Here is a 13940-nt window from a genome sequence, read left to right as displayed (position 1 = left end):
CAGTCCACAATATTGTGTAAAGACACAATTCCATTTCAATTGAATAACTAAAACAATCTTGCCTGATGTGCTATAGAGCCACATTCACTCTCTCACACACACAGACACACACAATAAGTGATCATCTATTTGTAGTCATGAGGTAGAAAATTGTGAAAATAATCTTAATATACAATGAAACCAGGATAAGAGCAAACAATGAGAGGGGACAAAAAAATGGTGTTGTTATGAGTCCGACTATGCTCCAGTGAGCTCCCTGGTTCAATATGAAGAAAACTGGGCCCGGGGACAGCAGTGAGATGTGCAGGCAGCCTACACATATCTGATGATGTACCGGTCTGCCTGCACATTCTAAAGAGAACACATTTTCGAGCCGGCCTTTTATAATTGTATTTTTTTCCGTCCGAAAGGCCCCGGAGCGAGACTGGTATGCTCCATCTGAAGCGCTTGGTGTAGTAATGGGTCATCGTAATGCATTCATACTGGGACTGCCTTAATTGTATTATCAATCTCATCCAGACAGTGCTTCAGCCCCACAGCTCTGGACATGCTACTGTCAGACACTTCGTATTAGTATTGGGGAGTGAACCATGAGGAATTGCGATCTTTACTTTCATCTGTCTCTCGCGCCCAAACCGGTATTTGAGCTGCTTGGATGATGTTTTTTATCAGAATTTGGGGTACGGCCGTCGCTCACTTCTCATCCTCTCTCGGTCACCTTCTTTCCGTCTACTCATCCGCCCGTCACGCCCTCCCTCTTACTCTCTTCATCGTCTGCTTTTGGTGTGTCCTGTGTGTGTGTGTGTGTGTGTGTGTGTGTGTGTGTTGGTGGCCACAAGTCTGTTCCAATTTCATGCTGTCTTTTAACAAGTTAATGATGTTGAGCCCTACAAAGACTGGGGACCGACGGAGGAGGTGGCGGCGGGATAACTGCCCAGGTCGACTCTTTGTTGTTCCATCTTGTTTTGTCTCTTCTCCTCCAAACGCTCTCCCTCATCCCCTTTCTCTTCCTCTCTCCTCTCTACATTCTCTTGATGTAACTCCCTCCGTCCCTTTCCTCTCTTCCTCAGTAGTAATCTTTGCAGCGGCTCCAGCGGTGGAGGAGTTAGGAGATAAAAGCGCGAGGAGCCGAGGAGTCCTTGGCGAGCCTAAGGCAAGGAGAAGGTCAACAGGCCTGCTAAGAAGGGCTGTTATCATCTCGGTAACATGTTATCGGAGAGCCTGCAGTAGTGTTTATTTACAGTTATTGCTCCCTCTGGGTGTAGACTTCAACGCCTGGGGACGATTGCTCTGTAATGAGTTCAACAACACAGCGAGCCGATGCAAGAAAGGAAGAGAAAGAAGGGAGGCAAGAAATCACCGGCCAATAACCAATAGGTCGGTGAGGAGAAACAAAAAAAGAGGAGAAAACGTCATTCGTGGCAAATGTAGGAGGGCCAGACATAAAGCAACAGTTTTTCTTTCCAGTGTCTATCCTGCCTTTCAAGAGCAAACAAATCACCCCAAAGTGCACAGCAGTTTCTCTAATAAGGTACAGCCCAGTTAATCCAGTACAGCAGGAAAACCGCCAACTGCAACTGCACGCCTTTAAAACACTTGATCTCCATCTCAAATGTCAAGAATCCCTCTTGTTATCTACTTAACCGCTGGTGCTTTTTCTATATATATTTGATTGACCAGCACGGTATTGTGTGTGCTGATCAGATTGGTCCATATTTAACATTGTAAAAGGTGAAGTGGCAAAAGGGAATCCAGGAGAGAGGATGTCAAGGCAAGGGTGTGTTTTTCAGCAGTTAGAAGCGACATAGAGGAAATCTCTCATTGTGGAACATCTTTTCAATCAAGGGAATTACGTTAAGTGCTGCTACTGTCAATGCGATGCCAGCTTTTCAAAAAGGAAAAAAAAAACGAAGCAGGAAAGGGAAAAGGCATTACTGAATGCCTTTCAAACGCCTTGGCAGGAGATCAAGGACTCTTTCCACAAGGATTTTTCCAGGCACAGCACCCAGACCATCAAGCAATTAAAACAAATTAAGACGTACATTTCATATATATATAAAAAAGTAAAATATAAGGGCATATATAATATTTTTTCTGTCGAATACAACATAAAAGTAATCCATCCTATGACAAGCTAATCCCTTTTTATACCATCGGATTTGGGAGATTAAGAAACATAATTTGGCAAATCAATTTCAACATAACTCATCATTGATGAAGAAGAGCACAGGGAGCTTTTTGGGATGAAGTTCAGCTGGAGGTGATAACTAGGATTACTCAACTGAGAAAGAAAAAGCCTCCAGACATCTTTGCATCTTGACATCTCTGCATTACGTCCTAATGGGAGTACGACCGAGCGCTGCAGCACTGGGGGGCCATCTCAGGAGTAGTTCAATTCAAATGAATTAAAGACCCTTTTGTATTGTTTCAAAAACATCACGTTGGAACACAGAAGAGAATATTTCGAAATGATTTATTTCAGTGAATGTTATCTTTAACTTTATCTTTAAAATAGATGTAAATGGTAAACACACTGTACTTGCTCAGCACTTCTTCAGTCCTCCAATCACGCAAAGCACTTTTAAACCCGATGTCAGCATTCACACCTGTTCATACACCGATGACAGGAGCCATACACATGGCCACCTGCCCATCGGTAACCAATGTTCATACCATTTATACAGCGTGGTCCCAGCGACGGGAGCAATGTTCCCCACTAGGCCACTGAGCCACGGCTGCATGCTTGTCACAACAGTATATCCCAGTACGTCTCCTCATAGTGCTTACTGTCAAACACCAGGTCTTTCTCATACAACGTAGTAACGCTGCAACGTAGCATTAATTACTGTGACAGTGCCTTCAATGTGACATATGCCGAACCTTTACATTAGCAACCAAACTGTTGTCTGTGATTCGTTAATTGGCGGCAAAGGGGTCGCTCAGAGAGACACAAAAGAATTATCATTTGACTCAGAAGTTGGAAGCTAGCTGGATTATTAAAGCATCTCACTGTCATCGGCATCTTCTCTGACCACAGGAAGCAGTTTTTGAGTATGAAAGGCTCAACGATGACTGGAATTTAGAGTAAAACAGAGCTAGAGGAGACAATATTACTTCACCCGGTGAACCAACGAACTTCAGGTTAAGCTGACGTTACATAGGCAACTGTTTGCAAACATTAAATGAGTTTGATAATATGTAAATATTGTGTTTTACAGCGGATTACATTGTTCGATTTTACAAATAGAGCTTGTATCTCTGGATACATTTTTCCTGTCATTTGTAAATATTCTGGTAAGGTCTATGTCCTTTATATTTTATTACACCCTTGTAAATACCATAAACAGTGTATTTAAAAAAAATAAGGCTAAATATCTGACAACCTCTCAACACAAAAATAATTAGTCTGTCCAAACTGGAGCACATCCCAACATGTTTACCATTAGGAACTGCTGATAACAGCATACGCCCCCGAGGAGTGAATTTCAATGCGGTTTACTTTGAGCAGGAGACCTACAGGATTGCTGCCTGGATTCAAACCAAAACGTATTCAATCGAAATTCTGCTCCTCAGTATTTCACCCTTCACTGTCTAAGCATATTCCGTACATGAATGGATGTTATCAAACAAACCTTGGCACACCGATGAAGCCCGTCTCACTGAGATGTATTTGAAATAAATCATCAGAATAAACACAGGCATCTTGAAAAAACATGAACTGGTAAGGCATTACAAATCCTCGCCATTTCCCTAAACCGTGCGGTCTGGACTGGGATGAAAAATGAGACGTCTGCCCCCGAAAATCTGTTTATGGTGTCAGGAATTGCTTGGAAATGAATTACTGGATGAATCACCGGAGCCTCGTGCGCGAAGCGCCACTTGTGCGACGCCGACACCTGGTTGCAGTCATTTTCACTGCACGGCACACTTGTGTCAAGATGCTAGAGGCAGGCCCTGAGCCGACGAGCAGCGACGCTGCAAAGTACATTTAGAACAGAAAATAGCCTCCAGCTCATTTGGAAAACAATAACACAGTTAAACACGTTTGTGTCGAACCACATCCTCAAACACCCATGAAGTAAAACAGATGCCAATTTGTGTGTTTCCAAAAAAACGCAATTTCCTAAATGAAACCCAGTGTCCGAATATTCCTCCCCTCAACCTTTCCAAATCTCACAGCCGCGCCGTGTATACAGTTGATAATCAAATCCTTTCATGAGTCAAAAAGTCCGAAACGCGGCCGCTACCGCTGCTAGCATTTGGTGACATTTTCAGAAGACGAGGCGCCGGCTGGCTCTCCGATGTAAAGCTCGTATCGGATTCATCAACAATTAACTTACAAAACACTGAGGCTGTTTGTACTACTTCCTGGCAGAGGAGGGCATCTCCGAACCGCCGCGACCGAGCCAATGTGTTGGCTCTGTGATTAGACGTGACCGTACGCAGCAGGCCCGCCTTCACACAGGATTATCGCTCTGTTTCACCCGCTTTGCATCCCGTGCAATCCCACTGATATCGCACCTCACCTCCCGTGGCAGAGCACTCGGGCGAGCTCCCTTGAAGCCATGTGATAAAAGGAAGATAGTTGTTGTGTGTAGTTATTGTAATTCTCCGATTTACCACCTTTGGAGTTTTTGTTCTGCTCAGACAATCCAATTAGGATAACAAAACTACAGACAAGTTGCAAAAAAACAACTTGTATGGCAGTTTTCTTTTTACTAGAGTTCTTCCAAAACCAGTATTCCTAAAATTCAAGCAGGTGAGCGAGGCACAAAGGCGCAGTATCGATCTTGCAGGTACGTGCTGAAAGTAGTATGTTAGCCAGGGCAAGCTAACACACACAAACACAGACACACACACACACACCGAGGCATGACGAAGACCAGAAGGTATTGAGACCGAAAACCCCGAGTGGATTGAGACAACGACAAGATGGAGAGCAAGGCGGGACGAGATCAAATCAAGAACCAGACCAGAGTTCCACACCGCATGACGCACTGAATATCAAATGTGGAACATGCATGTGTGTGGGAAAGTACTTTAATACATCAAAGGACGCTCACGCAATTGTCAGATGTTGATCCTGAGTCCGTGAACTTGAAAAAGTGGTCTGGAGACCATATACCGTACTATATAGCAGATACAGTGGCTTATAGGCACTGCGTGGATGTCTTCGTGCGTAGCATTGCCCCCGCTGGGAAGCTTCCCTCAGGGTCAAACCAATATAACACATCATGACTCAACATGATATGGTACACAAAAAAAGGAGATAAAAACGGCGAAATATGCCCGGAGAAAGCCAGACAAAGGACATGGCGATAATAAAAAGCACAATAATAATAAAGAGTAATCTCATATGGGTACAAATAGCCAATAAATAGCATAAATCAGAAGCAACGGTCTGGCCAACGGTCCCTAGACAACACAAATGTATCTCCATACTCTGCTCTTCAAAGAAAGAGAGAGGAGGAAAAACTGCTAAAAGGGAAACTGGAGAGGCCATTTAGTGATTTGAGCAGTGAAGCTTCTCTGCTGCCAAGGACATGGGAGGGAGAGGGGGGGGGGGGGGGGGGGGGGACTGGGAGTGCCTCTCAATACCTCAGATGTCACGAGTGCTCCCTCCCACTCAGGCGAATGGATCTTGTTTTGGAAAGCCCATAAGAGTTAGAGCAATCTAAGGCTGGTGAGCTGTGCAAGGAACCCAAAACAAATGAAGAATACAGTTTACGTACGAGATCAAAAGCCACACGGGTGCACAATTCACACTACCGGCTAACATCCTCCCCGTGGAAGGGAGAAACATCCAAATTATGGTCATGTTGGACAAAAGAAGAAAAGTCATTTGTACAGTATTCCCATCTCCTCTGCCTCTCCTTCTGGGTCATTTCACCAGAGGGAGGCGAGGAGGCGAGGGGGCGAGGGGACAAGGAGGCAAGGGGGCGAGGCAGAGAGCGCCTGTACTGCAGCGAGCTCCGGCCTCTCCAAAGCCACTCAAAACGTTTCCCTCTTCTTTAATCAATGGAAACTCAACTATCCTGATTCATGGGGCACTCTGGAGTATATAAATATCTTCTGACAAGCTCGACTGCGTTCTCTCCCAACCAGACCCCCCCACTCCCCTCCCCCCCATGCCTCCCCACCTCCCAGTATTCATATTGGTCTTTTATTCTGCACTGCCTTATTTCCTTCCCTCGTCCCAGCAGTCTCTCTCTTCGCTCTGCGTCTCCGTCCCCATGTCTTCGCTCTGTAAACGTTGCTTTGGCTACAAGGCTAATCAGTCATTCTTTAGAGGGGCTGTGGAGCGGCGACATGGCCGCTTCTGGGAAAAGATACGGCCGGACAGATTAAACACGCTGTTCAGTGACAGAAAAAAGGAACGAGAAAATTAAAGAGCGGGAAGAAAAGGAGAAAACAAAGAAACTTTCATCGTTAGTGAAGGCTGGAAAAATTTCCTTCAACATTCACCCTCATTACTTATCTCCTGGCAGCCGTTTCTCTATCTTTCTTTTTCCTTATCTCGTCTTTAATGGATATATTTCTTCATCAATTATCAACACCGAGGAGGGATTTAAAATCGGTCCATGAAGCGCTTGAGTGAATCTACATGGTCTATAATGTCAGAGGTGGAAATCCTCATTTAGAGAAAGTCCTGGGATGAAGGATAAACAAATGCATTGACCTACTTTAGACATTGATCATGCCAGCAGTGAGCGTTCCCTCCTCTGACTTTAGTGTGGCAGATATTGTTGCATAATTAGCCAACAAACTAACAGCAAAGAATATGTGCAGACATCGTATCACCTCCGTAGACGTAGAACGAAAAGAGTAAATGGGCAATATAGTGGAAAAATAAAAAAAACATTTCAATTACTTATGACATCCGAAGAAGTGGGGGAGAAGAAAAATACTTTATTTCGAAAAATGACCAGATTCTCTCCCAACTACAGCCGCTTGTCCACACCTCCCTGCAGCACGATGGGTGTTGTCCCACCCTGGACAACCCCCATCGGATGCTCTGACTACCCCCTTCCTTTCAAGGCCGGTCTGCGAAATATTGTCCAAATATAGTGAGTTCAGCAATTCAAAAGGCTCTAACTATTTGAATCCTACAAACACAGACATAAAGCCTCGATGCACACACCTGCCCTCCGGTCTGCCGTACAAGTTGGATTGCATTGAGTGAATTGATTGTGAAGCCAGATGAGTCTATGACTTGTGCTTATCAATGGACCCCATTAAACAGCCCGCCCCCCCGAGGGACTTTCTTCGACAATGTAAGTCATTGTCGGCAGACAGCAGTCTCACTAATCAATGAGTGCTTAATTACATCTGCAGCGGAATCCAGAGGTGCAGTAAAACAATAAGCCCGCACTGCCGGGTGTCGTCTTTTGTCGATGCAGATGCGACATTGTGAGGATTCGCCCGCGAAAAGAATTTGGGACTTAGCTGAAAAAATGTCAACAGTTGGAGTGTGTGACAAAAAACAAATGTGACAAGACAAGATAACAATGTCATTTGGATTTCACTCTAAAAAACAATTAGGCGGCTTTTATCACTTGCACGAATCTCTGCCTCTTGACACAATACACAGCAGTGGGCCCGGGCTTGATGTCTACACATTGACAAAGTCTTCATATTCTCCACCGTGATTGTCCTACGTAGCATAAGAAGACCATCTCAACTAGTAAAGACGTATTTGCATATGTTAATGAGCCTTTGTGTACTGTTCTTTACACTTAAGCAATAAGTGGAGGTTTGCAATGACCATAGAAAACAGCCATAGTACTATATGTTCATCAAACAGAAGTTGGAAAAGGCTTTTACCGGTTCAGCATAACTCCGCGTCGGGAGACCTGTTGAGATGTGAATCCGCAGGCATTCACTGACTCTGATCAGCACAGGACTGACAACAAAGGGAATTAAGCCTCATCTAAATGTAAATTAGGTTTTATACATTTGGCAAACATCTTGCATAACCAGTATCTATTTTAATGAAGCAAATAGATTTTATTCTGTGCTTTACTGACGCAACAAACTCAAATCTGCGCTTTATGAAAGGGCACACGGGATGCAAATAGCTGTAGACCGAGGGAAGAAAAAGAAGTGGGGCGAGCACAAAATTTCACTGAGTTATAGGCCTGCATGGATTTCAACTAAGATAGTCCTCTGAAATGCGTCATTCAATCTGGTTTGAGAGGGTAAAATAGACAAGACCGTCCCGAGAGTCCATTTCAATAGCTCTAAGGAATATAAACAGCCATCCAACACGCAATGCAGGAGCTTACGCACTCGTCTCCTATTTCCCAACTGTCATTGGTATCACAGATATCACACTGAATGTATGAATAAGCGTGTTCTATAAGCCTGACTGAATTATATGCAAAGTGAATACGGGAACTAAATTTAAAGTAGAAACAAAATCCTGGTTAGATGAACCAAAATATCAAACGTTGTTTTAAAAAGTCTCTTAATATATGATCAAGTAGATCTTCTAATAGATCTTGTAATATAAACACTTGCACTGATTTAGCCCATTTAGAATTTATTTTCTAGAAAGAATGTCAGCTTTCTATTTCATTCAATGTCAATATTTCATATTTATACGGGGACCAAAGTATTGAACAGTAACAGTCACTCCTTTTTTTTTTTACCACACGTTTGTTGAAGTTGTCTAAACATTTCGACAGCAAATAATAGATTAAATGCCTTGAAAAAAGGAGAAAAGAATCTCAATCAGAATTGTATTTAAGGAAAAATACAGTCATGGCCAATTTATTTGGCTCTACATTTCTAAACTTCCATTAAGCTGCTAGTTTATTAGCTCAATAGCCATCTTTGTTGTTTATGATAAACGTGATCATTTTTGGGGAGGGACTGAGTAGGGAAGGCTCGGTCTTGGCTGTTGACTGTTGGACCTGCTGCTGCACGACTACTTTCAATTGAAAAGAGTTTGCACCACTCGGCTGGGTTTTTAGGATGGTTAACTTTTGAAATGTATCTTACATGTGCTGGTGTCGCTAATGTTAACTACCCTAGCTTTAAGGGATAACAATGACATACTATAGTAGTAGACCCAGTATTTTCTGCCCGGCATAAACCATGAGTATACTTTGAAAGAACCATCATGAACTAATATCTAAGTTCCCTCTTAAAGTAATGCGGACCAAATCTTCCATGCTTAAAGGAAACTAGCAACAGTGCATTCATTCGACATTAGCTGGCAAACATCAATTAATCCCCCATAGTAACTTTAGTAATGCATTTACTGGAAAGAGATTAATATCAATTCCATAAATCATTCAGGAGATACATCCGGAGCCAGAGACACGTGTATGTTAGCTGATCTCAGTGTGCAAGCTCGCCGGCCATTAATCAATGTCTGAGCTCCTCCGGCCACGTCATCTGGGGAAAAAGGCACATTTATAAAAAGGGCAATCACCACACTGATGTCGCGGCACAATCCTCCCGGTGTTACTTCACGCAGCTGTGCTACATGTGCATTCATTTTCATGCACCTCTTGTGTGTACAAAACCGTGGATTAGATTTGCTGTTTCCTAATTCATCCCTTCATATGACCATACTGGAGTGGTTGTGAGTTGTTTAATAGCACGCCTGACATGTGACAACTGCACTTATTTGCGTTCTCTTGCTGTAACACGTTGTAATGGTTACAGTCAACTTTTAAAAAACAGCCAGACATTAGACAACAAACAAGGTGAAGTTGAACTTCATCTTTCTATACCCATGGAAATATAAAATCTGACGACTACTACTTGGTCCACTTGCTTGGGTGTGCCGATGTGTGGGTCTACCCAACTGACCTTTTCAGCACTTAATAACTTCTTTATTTTCATTATTGTACCATTCAGCTGTCAGACTAAAGGGGCAAACAAAGGCCATTAACAAACAACACTTTGCACGTTGACTTAATCTTGCTTAATGTGCCCAGCTCCAAGAAAAGAGCAGGACAAGGAAACATATTAATTACACTTTCAAGTATACTTAACATATTTCTCAATTTAGCCATAATGGCCACAGTACAAGAATAATACAAGTAGAAGATTACTGTAAGAAATTAGCTCAAACAAGACCTGTGTCAAGTCGCTGAGTTGCAGTTATTCATAAGATGTGTAAGGCACATCTCTATGAACCTCTAACTACGTCACTAGAAACTAATAAACGATCTTCTACATTCTCTGATAGAAGATTCTGAAAATATAACGCATACTTCTCGCTAGAAATGCCATCGAAATGCATACAAATGCTGATGCTTTCTTAAAATATTGTGTTTTTCACAGACTCACACACTTTTTTTTAGCTGAGGGGAAGTTGATAGTCACGTGACCTAGTTGCAACTAAAACTCACGTATTCTCACGCTTTCTCCCCAAAAGCGTGAGAATACCACATTCCACAACGTAGCTATTACACGTTTTGCTGTGAGACTGGGTTGCTATATGAAGTCCCCGATTATGCTGTTGCAAAGCTTTGTCACAGTGTTGATGGTAGATCTCTCAGTAAGGTTGCTCTTGTATAAAATTAAACTCAGACAATTATATAGGCTAAAGATGCCTTCTGCTTTTGTACTCACACCCTTATTATTGATTTTGTAGGAGGTTCTGTAAACCACCTTACATTTCAATATTATTATTTCAATACAAAGCACATTGATTTTAATTTCTTAGATTCACGGTAAGACAGACTTCAAATTTAGCAAATATTGGTAGCATAGTAGCAATATTAAATAGTATAAGTAATAGTAATAGTATTAGTTAAGAGTTCCCTGAATCAAAACAGCTGAATCTTTTCCAGGATATTAGTATAATGAGTATTTTCAAGTTCAAAGTTTTTCCAGGTTTTCCAACATACATAGGAATGTTTAAAGGTTGATGGATTTTTCAATGTGTTAAATAAAATGTCAGCAACAAGGCAAAGCCTTATCCAGAATACTGTCTGTGAATTCTACAACTTTGCAGTGTGTTTTCCTGTTTACAATCTTGGTCTCAGGGAGGTTACGCATTTTGGCAGCCTCCTCCGTAACAGAGTTACGCAATACCAAAGTAGTATGTCACCAACATGAAAAGAACAATAAAACATACAGTATAAAAACATAAACTGGAATAACAATTGCACCTTTCTCAAGTTTACTACTTACCACTCTCGAAGCAAGCATCAAAAACCAGATGTCCTTTTCGTGGATTTCCAGAGAAACCTGGTGGGTTCACTGTCAGCTTGTTCACATTTCCCACCAAGGCGTCCTCGCCTCCAGCTTCACTCTCTGAAAAACAAGTGCAATGTGTAGGATTAGGATGAATCTCACTTATGTAAAGGTTTTAAGATGTATCTAATAGATAATTATTGCATGCAGAATAAAAGTGTTTAAATTATTGAGTGTAAAATGAAAACATATATTGCCATCCAGAGCCTTCTGCCAACACAAAACCGAAATTATAAATAAATAATATATAATTATTATTATTATAATCAAATATAAATGTTGTGACATTTGGATGTGACATCTCACTAAGAGTGACTTTTGTCCACTTTAATCTGCAAAGAAACCTGTGGATCTGCAGTGAAAAATGGTGTTGCGAGAATAAATTGAATAACACAAATGTCGAAATAAATCTTTATTTGTGTTTAAAGCACAAATGAACAATATAAACAATGTTGCTCAAATGTGTGAAAAGTAAAAGACACACATTTTATTTTGTACCAGTTGTTATTTTTGTGTAGCTATTAGATAAACAGACCAGTACATTTAAAAAACAAGGTTAACATATTAAGTGTTTTCGTTTGTATCTCTACATACATGCATACAAAAGACCCAATTACTATTTTTTGCATTAAAAGCATAATTAAGGTTGTTTGTTTTCTAGCGAGTACTTCGGCGGGGGGAAGGGTATCGAGTTATCCATTAAAAATGTGTTACAGAATCGAAGAAATTAACATGAATATTCCCAAACTGAGATTGTATCTAGTGTTGATATTATTATTAACACCTGTGTATTTTTTTATTTATTCTTTTTATCAACACAGTTGACAGTTTCCACGGATTATGTCTTTAATTTGGGAGGGTAACGCACAAAAACCACAATAAACCTGTGGTGCTACCGTCAGCTAGCTTATTAGCTCCCCAGCGGTTTACTGGAGCACCTGACCGCAGGTAACACAGCTAGCTAGCAGGTCCTCGTAGCCACCACACCTGCACTGCTGCCGAATGGAAATGGCTAACGTCACCATGACCGCAGTTGTCCGTAATATTCCCGTGAGTTAACGTTACATTGCCAGCACGTCCCGCTTTATGGTTGCCGAACGTCTTTAGCAGCGACCCCAGCTCATAACAGACGGGTGACAGGACTCTTGTTTACATCCTTGTGCCTGCTAGCTAAAGCGTTAGCATACTTCACGTTAGCGTCAGAACAGGGACGTGTAGCGAGCCCGGAGCATGCGGCCGTTACACGTCAGACATCTGGGCAGCCCGCGCGTCCTTCTGAGTGTAACACAAAAAAAAAGACGAAGAAGAAAAAGGCAAGCTACGGCTCGTATTTACACACCAGTCTCGACGTCTCTAACAGTGTTCTCCTCCATCTTCCTTTCCATTCCGTTACAGAGCAGCCGACGCTCCGCGAGCGTTGCCACGGCAACGCAGCAGGAGGAAGAGGGAGAGGCGCTCGTCGTGCCCATCGGCGAAGCGCTGCAGAGGCACACGACGCGGGTTTACAAATGCCGTTCAGTTCAGTTGTTGATTTATACACAATAGCAATAGCAAACTGTATTGATTTGCTAATGATCATTTTTGCACTTGTTTTTTTAGCCTACAAATAATTAAACCTACCACAAAATAAAAGTTGAAAAAAGGCAGATCAGTGATTTTCGCTGGTGGTGACTGTCACTGTGGTGGAGAAGATGATTCTTAAAGATAGCCTTTAGATCTAACTAGTCTCCATCTGAAAAACTAAGCAGTTAGATTTCCCATTAGGTTAGGGGTACATTTTCATATGATAAACCGTGTTCGCATTTGGCAGGCACAACTAAACTAGCAATGACTGCAGTTATACTGAATCTGAACTGCAATCAGTATATAGTACACGCAGCTCGCTTTTCTCACAACCATACCTGCATTTTTAATGGTATTTTCAGAGAAGAAAGCCAATCATGGCAGGCGGCCACCACAGATTCTGAATCATCCTGCAGATTGATTAAAGCTGGAGGTTTTCTAGACAATTGGAGCATAGATGTCATCAAGGCCAATCAAGCCTGGCCCTATTTCTTTCCCATTACAAAGGCTGCACCTGATTAAGTACATCAAATGAGCAGTCGCACAGCTCCTGGCGCAAGAGGCATACAGGCTGCTGCTAATTTTCAGGTTATAAGCTGTGTGCAACAGGACCAGATAAAAATGACCAGGGAGAGGGCAATGATTTTTCTCTGTGTGTGATCTGTGTTTGATGGCGAGCATCAACAGGCCACTGAGTAGATAGGTCAGACTGATTATTTTTCAGATGACAGGAAGAGAATACAGAGCTACTGTGTAATATTTCTCTAAAATTGAAAATTGAATAGCTGTCCTCCATGCTATGTCATTCCTTGAACACTATGCCAATTAAAGAGCTCTATGGTGGTACAATCATTCATTTTCAAGAGGGAGATTGAAATTGAATTATGGAGCATGAGAAGAATGAATTAGATACGCTACATGTTTCCCTTGTTTCTCAGTTCTTATCAAATAGAGAGAGACTACATATGCTTGAATGTATCGCAGGATCCCTGCTCGTCTCTGCCAGAGCTTATGCTCAAACTCACATTTGGCGGTTGGCTTGCAAAAGACAGGATTTGCATGAGAACATTATTTTTCAATAGTATGACAGTTACAATCAAAACTGACATGATCTGTCCGACATGGCTATTCCTTATGAGATCTTTTTGTAGGCTGTCATG

General features: G+C 42.0%; 1 protein-coding gene and 1 long non-coding RNA gene across 2 annotated transcripts in view; one reads left to right on the top strand and one right to left on the bottom strand.

Annotated features, from left to right (window-relative positions):
* agbl4 (AGBL carboxypeptidase 4) overlaps positions 1-12706 on the bottom strand; it is a 201981-nt gene extending 189275 nt beyond the window's left edge. Inside the window, exons 1-2 of the mRNA XM_040184981.2 lie at positions 12557-12706; positions 11155-11277 (exon numbers count right to left, since the gene is read on the bottom strand). Of these exons, the coding sequence (XP_040040915.1) occupies positions 11155-11277; positions 12557-12686 (253 nt within the window). The 5' untranslated portion in view covers positions 12687-12706. The remainder of the gene's footprint in view (positions 1-11154; positions 11278-12556) is intronic.
* LOC120824281 (uncharacterized) lies at positions 12112-13623 on the top strand. Its single transcript, XR_005712922.2, has 2 exons — positions 12112-12267; positions 12613-13623. It is a non-coding gene; the product is annotated as an uncharacterized LOC120824281 (long non-coding RNA).
* Positions 13624-13940: the final 317 nt, after the last annotated feature.

The sequence above is a fragment of the Gasterosteus aculeatus genome, chromosome 8 (assembly GCF_964276395.1).
Source record: "Gasterosteus aculeatus chromosome 8, fGasAcu3.hap1.1, whole genome shotgun sequence".
Classification (NCBI taxonomy): Eukaryota; Metazoa; Chordata; class Actinopteri; order Perciformes; family Gasterosteidae; genus Gasterosteus; species Gasterosteus aculeatus.
This window is presented reverse-complemented; position numbering and strand designations above follow the sequence as displayed.